Here is a 12595-nt window from a genome sequence, read left to right on the forward strand (position 1 = left end):
ATTAACCACAAAAGTATGGATTTATTTCTGGGCTCTTGATCTGTGTGTCTATTTTTGTGCCAATACTCTACTGTTTGGATTACTACACATTTGTAGTATTTCTTGAAATCTAGGATTGTGATACCTCCTGCTTTGTTCTTCTTTCTCAAGATTGCTTTGGCAATTCAAGGTCCTTTGTGGTTCTATACACACTTTAGGATGATTTGTTTTAGCTCTGTGACAAATGCTATTGGTATTTTGATAGGGATTACACTGAATCTATAGATTGCTTTGGGTAGTATGGACATTTTAACAATATTAACTCTCCTGGTCCATGAGCATGGAATATCTTTCAATTTGTGTTGTCTTCAACTTCTTTCATCAATACTTTCTTTATACTTTTCAAAGATTAGATCTTTTACTTCCTTGGTTAATTTCTAGATATTTTATTCTTTTTGGTGGAGTTGTAAATGAGATCGTTTTCTTAATTTCTTTCTCTTACTTTCTTTCTGTCTCTTTAAATTTATTCAGTGGGGCTAGTTTTGTTTTTTTGTTTTTTTTTCTGTTCCTAAATGAAAACACAGTTCCCAAGACTGCTCTGGTTAGTTTTAAGTAATAATTATGCTGTCACTTTAAGTTATAAGAGATACTTTCCATTCAGTAATTAAAATGTTCAGCCCAATATGATAGACTTCAGTTTTGAATGCCAGTTGAAACTTTTCCTTCCCCCGGGTTTGGCCAGGAACACATGGGAAGGGGACTGCAATCCTCTCCTCCTCCTCCTCCTCCTCCTCCTCCTCCTCCTCCTCCTCACCTTTTCCTCTCACAGTCTGCTAAAATAGGCTTCTGACTCTCAGGTTGGCACAGCAAAAGTGAAGAGGAATAAGAGGGAATAGGAGCACTTTTATTTGACTGATACTAGTACCAGTTTGCTGGGTGTGGGAGATGTTCCAGCCAGCTTTCTCCCATGGACACATTTTGGGTTCTTTGGAGACTCCCCATCGCTCTGGCTCTCTCAGCTCCAGTGTTCTTCATGTGGTCAAATGCAACTCTGCTCTGGCTGGTCGTTTGCTAAGTTCCCTGGACCTGGGACATTAAGCAGCCACTTCTATCCTCTTTCTGCTAAGGGCCCCACAGTTTTCCATGTAGCTCTCTTGAACATTAAGGACACTAGCCTCCACTTCTCAGGGCTCAGACCTTAACCACACATGGGGTCATCTAAGCCCTCTGAGTTTTCTAGGAAACACTTCTCAAGTGACTCAGGAGTGGTAACCCTCACCCTCTCTCCCTTGGGAACAGGAATGGATTCACATGAAAATTCTCTCTCTCAAAAAATAAAAACAAAACAAATGAAAAGCTTTTTAGAACTGTTCTTTGACATGATTCAGTGTACCTATCAATACCTGTACAGAGTCAACTTTACTGTATCCAAATAAAAAATAAAATCAACCAAGGTATCAAGAATGCAGACTTGACAAATGAATTTAACTTAATACAAATGTGTGACATAACCTCACTGGAGGGAGATGAGAGAAAAGGAGCTGACTTAAGTAACTTTGGAAAACAGCTTTGTGACTAAATACTGTGAATGAAAAGCAAAAATAACTGTACATAAGCACCATGCTCTAGTTGGTAATTTTGTTTCTCACAGGGGTACTAATTAGCATTCTGACAGTACTTAGCAGGGTTGATTATAAGGGGACTTAGGATCAGTGACACCTCAGTTGCAATGAGCATACCTAGTACCCAGATATTGGTTTCTAAATACCATTTTCTGAGAGTTCCTTGGAGAAATGACTGATTTTTAGGGCTTGGATAAGTAAAATACAAGATAAACATGGCATAATCTTGCAGAACCAAAAAGTGAGGATGTGCCCACAGAAACAAAAAACGGTGGGGCATGTCAAATTACCCAGGGACCAACCTGAAAGACCTCCTAGTGGCCAAAGCTGGAATGATTGGAGCAATAGAATAAATAACAATCATACTAGATTATAACCTAAAGAATAAAGTAAATATCCATGATTGGATAAGTAAGTGGGAGGAGGGCACAGCACAGAGGGATAAATCTTTACAGAAATATTTACTACAAATAGTGTGTGTAAATACTTGCCACTTAATTTCCCTCCCCCTGAGAGTGAGCTGGGCTTAGTGACTCACTCCCCAAAAATATAGAAAGATAATGACAGTGGAGAAACCTGGTAGATATCAAACACCTTAACAAATGATCAAGTTTAACTTGACCAGTGATGTCATGTTGCTGTCATGTTCCCCAGTATTCTATGGAAAGAGAACTTCATCTCTGTGGTGTTCTTCCCCAAACCCATAACTGCAATCTAATTATGAGAAAACATTAGAGACAATTTATCAAATACCAGACCATGAATCTTCAAAAGTGTCAAGGTCGTGGGAAACAAAAACTAAGAAATTGTCATAGACCAAAGGAGACCCGACAACTAAGTGCAGCATGGCATCCTGGATTGTATTCTGGAAGAGAAGTAAAAGGACATCTGTGAAAAGTGGTAAAATCCAAGTAAAGACTGTAGTTTAGTTAATAGTACAGTACCAATACTAATTTCCTCATTTCCTTTTTTTTTTTTTTTTAATTTCCTCATTTTCACAAAAGTACTGTGGTTATGTTATATAAGATGTTAGGAAAGGTGAGTGAAATATACAAAGGAACTCTCCGTAGCATCTTTGCAAGTTTTCTGTAGCTCAAAAATTACTTCAAAATTAGAATTTTTTTCTAAAATGTCCTAATCTCCAACTCCCAACCCTTTTATATTCTCAGTGTGGGTCAGGAGTTTGTGAATCTAACCAATTTTCTAACTTTTTTTTTTTTTTTGGCAAGCCCAGCAAGATAGGGTCTAGCATCTCATTTTAGGGTATAATTTCTATTGTCTTTGAGCTTCAGATGCAAACTTCTGTTTACATTTCCTAATACATTCACATATGTTTTTAAAAGTCTCTAAAATGATATTATGCAGAGGGGCACCTGGCTGGCTCAGTAGGTAGAACATGGGACTCTTGATCTCAGGGTTGTGAATTTGAGCCCCACGTTGGGTGTAGAGTTTACTTTAAAAAAAAAAAAAAAAAGATTAGGGTCTTCTGGGTGGCTCGGTTGATTAAGTGGCCAACTCTTGATTTTGGCTCAGGTCCTGATCTCAGGGTCCTGGGATCGAGCCCAGTCTTGGGCTCCATGCTTAGCAGGGAATCTGCTTCAAGATTCTCTCTCTCCACTCCCCCCACCCCTTCCCCCTGCTTATTCACACATGAGCACTCTCTCTGTCTAAATAAATCTTTAAAAAAGAGAGAAAGAATAGAATGATGTATCAAAACAATGGCTGCCTGAGAAAAATGTATTTTTCTTCAAAGAGAAAAAACACTGCTATTTCCCACAGTTTATTTGTTCTATTGTACCTTTTGGGATTTGGGCCATGTGAATATATTACACTTTCAAATTGATTAATTAGGAAAAAGCTGCTTATTTGTATTACCCTTCTCTTGAATCACTATCCAGTGACTCAGGAACTATTTCTGTAATGTGACTTCCTGGGAAAGATTCTTCCCTATGTTCTATGTTGTATTCATTGAAAGTTCAGAAGCCATTTTTACTTCATGGACAATACAGTATTGTTTGCATTTGGGGTCTCCCATGTTTCATCTTCACACATTTCAAAAAGTGGTTGGTTTTTGCAATTTGTCAGATAATTTGACACTTCTTGAGCTGGGATTATTTGCACTGGTGGGACCCACGGAGGGAAAAAAAGGCAGAACCCACAGAAGGAAAGAAAGAAGGTGCTTGTGGCCTCATTAAGAGTCATTAAGATGAACATCCATGAACATTTTTTATATTTCAGGAAGGGGCCCCAAAAGGTCAGCTTTTTCTTCTACCCAAGGCAGTTATCAATCACAGCTTTATTCATACATTCATCCCTCACAAGTACGCATTCTGTTTGGAGCAGGCCTCTCAAGCCTCATCCGTCTCCTTAGAGTAAAGCTGGTTGTTTCATCCACGCAGCTTCCGATGGAGCCAGCCCTTGTGTCTAACAGCTCCTTAAAGACATGCTGCAGTGCTCGAGTTGGAGTTGGTAGTTTGCATCTGAGAAGGGCCAAGACAGGGGAGTCCCAAGTGTCACTCTCCAAGTGCAGATTTCTGCTTTCTCCGGGTCCCCATCATCACTCCCACCCAGAGCATCAGCTGCTTCCTGGCGCAGAGCACAGTTGCCCAGCTTTCCAGAGTGTACTTTGCAAACAGGATGCTAAACAACTTCTTATTTCTGCAGATCGAAGGTTTTCTTGGTTGTTGAGAATTCTAAATACAGATGGCTTTTTTTTTTTTTTTTGAGTTAGCTTAATAAACATCTTTGCCTTCTGTTCTTTCGTAGCAAGTCTTTTCCTTTGTTTAACCGATGTGTCCCTCGGACCCCTGAGTGCTATTCCTCATTTGCGTCTGTTTTGATAAACGATGTCGACATCCTCCATCGAATCCTAAGTGGGATCATGTCCGGAAGGGACACAATCCTCGGCCTGTGTATCCTCGCCTTAGGTAATTTTCAATTAATTTTCTTGTAAATTTTCTTGCAGTGTCTGTGCCACAGTTTCTAGCGCTTACATATTTGTACAATGAAAATTAGCCTCTGACTTAAAGATAAAACTTCGCGTATTTTCTTCATAAATATTTTCAATGTTTTTAGGCTCAGATGGGAGAGGGGACAATAGAATTAGGGAAACACCAGCTGGGCTCTGCCAAGAGGCCTCACCGAGTGTGGGCTGCCTGAATATAGCAGCCGTGTTCAGAGCCTGGTTCTCAGTTCTGTGTAAGGGTGGATGTGCAAAGCAGTTCGCAAGCTGGCCATGAAAAGTTCAACTGTCAGGGGAACCAGAAATGCACATCTTCTGGCCAGAATGCCCTGTCCCCACAGGCAAGCCAGATCAGAAGGCTGCTTGGTGAGCAAGGGAAGGAGGCATGTGCATCCTTGTTAAGTAACATCACACAGCAATGGCCTGATGCAGCCAACTGCCTGCATTGGGTTGTAGGCAGGTCAAGGCCTCAAGCTGGGACATGCCTCTTCCTGGCATTTCTGGAAGCAGCTACCCCGACTCTTGACCCCTTAACTTCCTATTTGCTCTCTTTCAACATGATGAGCCCCTTTAAGAGTCAACTTTGTCAGGATCCCTGGGTGGCTCAGCAGTTTAGCGCCTGCCTTTGGCTCAGGGTGTGATCCTGGAGTCCCAGGATCGAGTCCCACGTCAGGTTCCCTGCATGGAGCCTGCTTCTCCCTCTGCCTGTGTCTCTGCCTCTCTCTCTGTGTCTCTCATGAATAAATAAATAAAGTCTTAAAAAGAAAAAAGAGTCAACTTTGTCTTTGAACAAGTTAGCACATTCTGCCAATGTGGGCTGTAGTAATGGCCTACCACCTACCCCTTCTCCAGTGGCTGCTCCCCAGCCTTTTGGTTGAAAAATTCTTTGGTCAGCCATGATTCTGTCAATTTACAGGCTGAATTTTCCGCAATTTCATAACCAAAGGATCACTACTTTCTGAATGCTTGGGGATGCCTAACTCTTCACCATTATGTAACTTCCCTATTTCTTACAACCCAAATGTGCCAGGCATCATGCTTTCTCTTAACTCATTAACACCTCATCAGAATTCTATCACCATTTGTAGGAGGGGGAAACAGGCTTACAGAGGTTAAGTGACTTGACTGAAGTCAGGTGATGACTAGAGGAGGTGGCATGGCTGAGACTTAAACCCAAATGTATTTTGCTCCTCAAATCCATGTTCTTAACCACAACACCAAACTATTCATATGTAATCCTGATTTGTTGTTTAGCAAAAAAGTAAAACCATATATAAATTCACTGATATGCTTAACATAAAATAATAAGCTTAAAACCCCAAGAACTGGAAAGTAGTGTGCAGATTTTTTACATATACAGCTTACCGAAAAATTAGAACCCTAAATTTTTCATTTCTAAAGGCATTGATTTTTCATATTTAGTAAAAATACATGAGCATGAGAACATTTAAAGTTAAAACTTTACATAAGCCCAATAAGAAGTCAAAAGAGTTAAGTATGGCAAAAAAAAAAATTTTAAAGGTTCATGTGGACTTAAAAAAAACATTTGGGGGGGCCTTTGGGTGGCTTGGTCAGTTAAGCGTCTGAATTAGGCTCAGGTCGTGTTCTGGAATTGGGCTCCGTGCTTAGTGGGGAGTCTGCTTGTCCTTCTCCTTCTCCCTCTGTCCCTCCCCCTGCTCATGCCCTCCCTTTCTCCCTCTCTCAAATTAATTCATTAAAAACATAATATTGGATATTTGAAAATAAGACCTGATTAACAAAAGAAATTTTTTCTTTTTAATTCAAGAAGAATGCTAGGGCTTTAGATATTGGCTTACTGTAGCAGATTGAACTTGTATATGCCTCAGAGAGTGCCCTGGGTGTGTCTTGTTATTTTTGTTTAGTCGATGTTTAAGATATTCAGAAATTGAAGGAAATCCTTAGCACTCCCTCTTCTGGGCATCATGATAGCCCTGGCATCATTACCCTCACACCTTGATTGCTGTTGGGGTTTATATGTTTTGCTTAATTTTTCAGCCTTGTCTTTGGGCATGATGTTCACCTTCCGATTCATCACCACCCTTCTGGTTCAGATTTTCATTGCACTGATTATTTCCGGACTGTTGCGTAAGTATTTCCACTTGATTGATTTCCTTTTGATTAAATGAAAAGCCTTTCCACTAGGTATGGAACTTAAAAAGTTGGCATTTTTGAGCTAAATAAGTCTCAGAGAGTCTCTCATCCAACCCCATCATTTCACATATGGGAAAACTGAGTCAGAGAGGACAGACGGAGTTGCTTATGTCATGCACATAATAGGAAAGTTGATGCCAGTCTATTGTCACTGCTGTACTCTGCTGCTGCTGAGATGGGCCTGCCAGTCCAGCAATCCTAGTGGCCATGCCTTTAACAGACGACTCCAAGACTTGTTGGAAAGAATGCCTTCTTTTAAAAATGTCTTTTGAACTTTCATATCAGCCATGGATTCATGGGTCCCCACAGCTGTCATGCAAAGGCTCCCACCAGTCTAAAAAGATTCAGGTCCTAAGCTGGGGCTTAGGTCCCAAAGACCCTCTCCTGTGCCCACTGGTTCCCCTTTTGTTGCTGGAATGTGGGTGGGTTCATACAGGGTTTGTCAGGAAAGGGGGCCTGAGAGGTGGGGCACCCAGGAGGTTTGAAGCAGCATCAATTTACCAGCTGACATGGGATGCTTGAACTTATAATAATTGGTATGACTGTAGGGTTTCTTTCCCCTGAATGATCAGCTCTGCCCTCAGTGACTTAGGGCCGTACAGCTCATAGTTGCACAGCGTGCCATGCTGGAGGACAGACACAGCAGCTATGACGCTTTCCCACCTAGGCCAAGTTAAGACAAATGTGACCTCTGTAGTCACCATGGTGGTGGTGTAGGTGGCATGCGGTGCTTAAACGGAGAGCATTTGCAATGTCAGGGTATCCACCTGGTGTTGTGAGTGCCGTGCTGATGTCCAGGCTCCCGCAGGGATCATCACCAGTGGAGCTCGTTGGGCAGTTCTAGATTTTGGACTTAAATGTTGTTCCCCTCACTGCCCTGCCCATGCACTTTCTTCCCCAGTCTGTAGGCTGAGCTGACAGGATGCACCTGTGTTCTGGAATCACTTCCCTGTGCCTCCCAAAGACAAGCAGCCACTGCAGGTCCGGGTGGTTTGGAGAGGCTACCCTGGCCCTGGCCAGCTCCTCCAGAGGGTCAGTGGTTCCACATAAAGCCCTGGGCCTGTGGGACCCACTATCCGAGCCAGGCCACTCCGTGCGTGGCCCACATGCTGAGGGTGGGGGGCGGTTACCCCATGCCTGTGTGCTGAGCTGCCCTGGTGTTTTGCTTTCTAGTTGTCTGTGGTGTCTTATGGTGGCTGTATTACGACTATACCCATGACCTCAGCATAGAATTGGACACAGAAAGGGAAAATATGAAGTGTTTGCTGGGGTTTGCTATTGTATCTACAGTAATCACGGTAAGAAACGCCCTTCCAGCAGGAGGTCAAGGAGCCTGCTAGGACTCTGAAATCCGAATAATTAGAGTTTAACCCAAAACAACTAGAATTTGTTTTTTGTTTTTTTTTTTTGACCTCAGAGTATGCATACATAATAGTAGGGTGAATGGACATACATGTTCAGTGTGTTCTCTTTTTGATTCGCAGTACCTCCGTAGAATAAATCAAAGCCTTTAAAAAACAGGAAAAAAAAGGCCTACCTTCTTCCCAAGTCATTTCTGCCATCACTCAGAGGTTGATTTGTTACTTGTGCTGATTCATTTTCCTTGAATACAGTAGAACCATTTTTACCCTCAAGCGGCCATAAGGTGGACACTGTGGGGTCGGGGGAGGGGGCCGACTTACCACAGTTCCTGTTTCCTGTTTGCGAGGAGCCTCCCCCTCCAGCCAGTGGATGCTCCGGGTGTGACAGCTTCTACTGCCCTTGAACACAGAGAACCCTTTATTTCCAGACCTGCTGGCCACTGGATTATTTTGGTTCTCAGAGAACCTACCACCTGCCCCCATCACCCCCTGCCAGAACTCCCCAGTTAAAAACTGGCAGAGTGTTGAGGCAGCAGATCCGGGTTGTTGCGGGAGGGAGGAGAGGGAGGTTGGCAGCCCAAAATCATTCGGGTCACTCCCCAGGGGGGCATTAAAAGCACTAGAATCCCAAGGTCCCGGAGGGGGGCTGGAGTTGATTTTAAGCGATCATGGCCATTCCTGCCCATTCCTGCCGGCGTGTTGCTTATTCACGGTCTGTGGGTGCGCAGCGGCCAGGGTTCCCACAGGCCCTTTCGCTCTTCCAGCAAAGCAGACTCTCACCAGCCCACTTCTCTTCCCAGGAGAGCCTTCATTCCCATATTTGGTAGTCTCCACATTTTCTCCTTTCTAGTGAGGTTTCAGGTTTGTGTTCTTCACATGGAAGGCATCTCAGGGAACAAGTGTATGATTAAGGAAAGTTCCCAATTTGTCCTGCCCCAGGCAGGGACCGGGCCCACAGCCATTCCAGGGCCTGTGAATGAGGCTGGAGGAAAAAGGACCCCCTCTGTACCCCAGGCTGACACTGGAGCTGTTGGGCAGTGGGGAGGGGGTGGGGGGCAGGGCTCCGAGCTGGGGGGAGAGCCAGCCTTCTCCCTGAGTCCTCCACAGGGCTTCCTTTGTCTCCACACACTGAACCTTTAATGGCACCAGACTCCAGAGTCAGGGGTGGCTTCTCCTCCTCACTGAGTGTAAAGTTAGCAAGAGGGAAGGCTGTGAAGGCAGAGAGGCTGTTGCCACCTTGTCTGTGAGGACTGTTCAGGTGCTGGGACAGAGGGTAGAAGCAAACGGCAGCTCACGCACCATTCACATGGCACATTGGTCACCACTCCTTACCCTGACACTCCCATGTAGTGAAGATCTCCCAGGGAGATCCTAGTCTGCTACCAGGACACCTGGGTGGGATATGTTCCCATCTCCTGAGTCCATAGAAGCTACCTTACAAATCAACTTGAAGACATTGTTCTGGGGAGATGGGGGCTGCCTGTGAATATTATATAAATAGTTTCACCAAAAGCCCTAGCAGTGATGAGAAGAGAGGGTGAGTGGCATTAAATGCACACCTCAGGGCATCAGCCTAGGAGTACAGGCTGAAAGGCAGCTCCCTGAGGCTTAGACCCCAGAAGAGTGAAGTCAAGACGTGGCCACCATGGTGAGTCAGTCCTGCCCCCCAGCCCAGCCTCGCCCACACCCCCCATTAGGTCCTGCTGATCCCCGATGAGACTGGGGAGAGTGACAGATTAGAGACTCTGCACTTGTAATGAACATCCCTGCAGTGTACTCGGGAGTGTGAGAGGAATATTTTATGCATATATATAACTTGCAAAACACACATGCATTTAAATACGCACATGTTAGCTTTCCACTTGGGAGCTAGAAGCCAAGTGTATTTGCCTAGAGATCATATTATTTTGCTTCATGAAAATTTTAAGTAAGACCAAAAAAAAAAAAGTTGCTTTTTCTTATTGATAGTAGTAGGCATTGAAAATGCAGAGTTGGAAATTCCTACCTAGCCTTTACAGCTTTAGGGTATCCAGGCCTCTTCCCTGGCTCCCCCTGACATGCTACAGCTGGGTCAGGAGGCTCTGGTCCCAGCTCTGGGAGCAGATTGGGTCATCCCTCCTTCCCTTGACTCTCCTCTACTGGACTGTAAGATCCTGTGGCCCAGGAATGCCTCAGCCCAGCTGGGAGATAAAGGGTATTCTTAGCTAAAGGAATGGCACATGTGGGGTCACATGGACATGAGTGGGACCTGTGGGATGTTCCCCTGGCAGAAGCCTGAGAGCCCGTACAAAGAAGGACCATCCATGCCAGGAAGGTCCTGATCTGTGATGATAATGACTTTGATCTTTATCCAGAAGCATGGGTAACTGTTGAGGGATTTTGAGCTGGGAGATGACATCATTGATTCTATCCTTTACAAAGATCCCTTTAGCTTTGGGTTAGAGGAGGGAAAAGAACAGGAGTTGGGAGCCAAGGGGATTAAAAGCAGAGGCTCAAAAAAAAAAAGCAGAGGCTCGAGGATGTTTTTGGGGTACAGATGATTGAGGATAATAAGACTTGAGCCGTGATCAACTGTGGGAATAGAGACAGATCTGGGAAGCCGAACACAGGCAACTGGGATGGTGCTGTGCACTGGGCACTGGGCCGTCCTTGACGTTAAAGGATGGCTCTGCTCTCAGGGAGCTTAATCTAATGGGAAATTCAGATGAGTAAACATTTGCAGTAGAAAATGCTGAGAGCTACAACTGGTAAGTTTGGGATGATATGGAAACGCACAGGAGAGGAAACTCATTCTTGGACAGTCCAGAAAAATTAGGGCCAATGGAATAGGGAATCTAGAAGAAAGAGGAGATTTTTATGTGAAGATAATGAATTTGGTTCAGGACGAGTTGAATTTGAGAGACTGTTGGAAGTTCACAGCCTGGCCAGGAACTGACATGCTTACTCATCCAGCACCTAGAGAAGGGTGAGGCTGGAGGTTCTTTTTTTCTTCTTCTTTTTTTAAGATTTTATTTATTTATTTGAGAAAGCACAAGCCTGAGTGAGGGGGCAAAGGGAGAGGGAGAAGCAGACTCCCCGCTGATCAGGGAGCCTGATGCTGGGCTCCATCCCAGGACCCTGAGCCAAAGGCAGATTCTTAACCAACTGAACCACCCAGGCGCCCCGAGGCTAGAGGTTCTTATTTGTAATAAGGTTATCAGCCTCTAGGAAGGATGCTAAGACCACAGAGGAACAGGAGATAGCCCCGAAAGACTCTGAGAAACAACAGCGGAAGGAGTAGGAGGAGAGCCAGAAGAGCATTCACAGAAGTCAAGGGAGGAGACAGTTTTAAGGAAAGAGGAGTGGACAGAGATCCGGGTGCCAGGCTCTAGGGAGGGTGTGAGGGTGGATGGCAGGTGGAGACTAGTCCGTGCGGAGCCTGCCTGTGAAGGGTGTGAGGAGGTGCAGGCAGCTGGGCTTGGGTGCGAGGGTGAATTTAACATATAATCTCCATGGAGGGGGGCCAGAGCCGATAGAAAAAGGCTCAGAAGGTTGCTTTGAGGCACGATCACTGTCCTTTCCCCTCCTACTTGCATTCCTTGCCTTTTGCAGTCCTTGAGCATTCTCGGAGTCTCTCGGATATTGTGGTGATGAGGCAAGGGTTAGAAGATGGTTCTCTGACCCTACAGGACTTGTTTGCATTTTCTCTTGTTCTCTGCATGTTCCCTTAGGTGAGGGATTGTGCCTTGTTCACTGGTACAGCTGCAGGGTCAGCATAGGGACCAGCACATAGTAGATGCTCAATTAGGACTTGAAAATTTTTCTGGGGACGCCTGGATGGCTCAGTGGTTGAGCGTCAGCCTTCAGCTCAGGGCGTGATCCCAGGGTCGCTGGATTGAGTCCTGCATCGGGCTCCCCACAAGGGAGCCTGCTTCTCCCTCTGCCTCTGTCCCTGCTTCTCTTTCTCTGTCTTTCATGAATAAATAAATAAAATATTTTTTAAAAATTAAAAAAATATATTTTTCTGTTCCATTATAATAAAAGTAGTGAGTAGCTATCTCAAAGAGCTGTTTGCTGAGATATCAGTGAAATATTAAGGTTTGCGTTAAGCTCTTCTTGGATGTTCATTATTTTGAGTAATTTAGTCTAACCTCTTTCTCACCAGGCAGTTGTGCTCAGCTTGATTTTTGTCTTCAGAAAGAGAATAAAATTGACAACTGAACTTTTCCAAGTCATAAATAAAGCCATCAGCAGCTCTCCTTTCTTGCTGTTCCAACCACTATGGACTTTTGCCATCCTCATCTTCTTCTGGGTCCTCTGGGTGGCTGTGCTGCTGAGCCTGGGAACTGCAGGTAAGCGCAGTGGGTCCTTCATCTCAGAGCTGTGCACTTTAGAGCCATTGGCCTGTTTACGTAGGGACCTGATCTCCTGTGCGGTGAGAGGCGTCTGATGACAGCGGGGATGGTGCCAGGGGCTCTGTCATGGGGGGAAGCAGGAAAATCCTTTCCCTCTTTTATACT

At 44.6% G+C, this 12595-nt stretch overlaps 1 protein-coding gene across 10 annotated transcripts in view; it reads left to right on the forward strand.

Annotated features, from left to right (window-relative positions):
* SLC44A3 (solute carrier family 44 member 3) overlaps positions 1–12595 on the forward strand; it is a 112470-nt gene that overhangs the window by 24707 nt on the left and 75168 nt on the right. For 9 of the 10 annotated variants that reach the window (XR_013384432.1, XM_077905505.1, XM_077905502.1 and 6 more), the window contains exons 6-9: positions 4368–4528; positions 6580–6669; positions 7909–8033; positions 12241–12427. Coding sequence is in view for 9 of the 10 variants with exons in the window: in XM_077905505.1 (XP_077761631.1) it covers positions 4368–4528; positions 6580–6669; positions 7909–8033; positions 12241–12427 (563 nt within the window). In the remaining variant the exon portion in view is untranslated. The remainder of the gene's footprint in view (positions 1–4367; positions 4529–6579; positions 6670–7908; positions 8034–12240; positions 12428–12595) is intronic. The other variant, XM_077905510.1, reaches the window with a different exon arrangement.

This window comes from Canis aureus, chromosome 8 (assembly GCF_053574225.1).
Source record: "Canis aureus isolate CA01 chromosome 8, VMU_Caureus_v.1.0, whole genome shotgun sequence".
Classification (NCBI taxonomy): domain Eukaryota; kingdom Metazoa; phylum Chordata; class Mammalia; order Carnivora; family Canidae; genus Canis; species Canis aureus.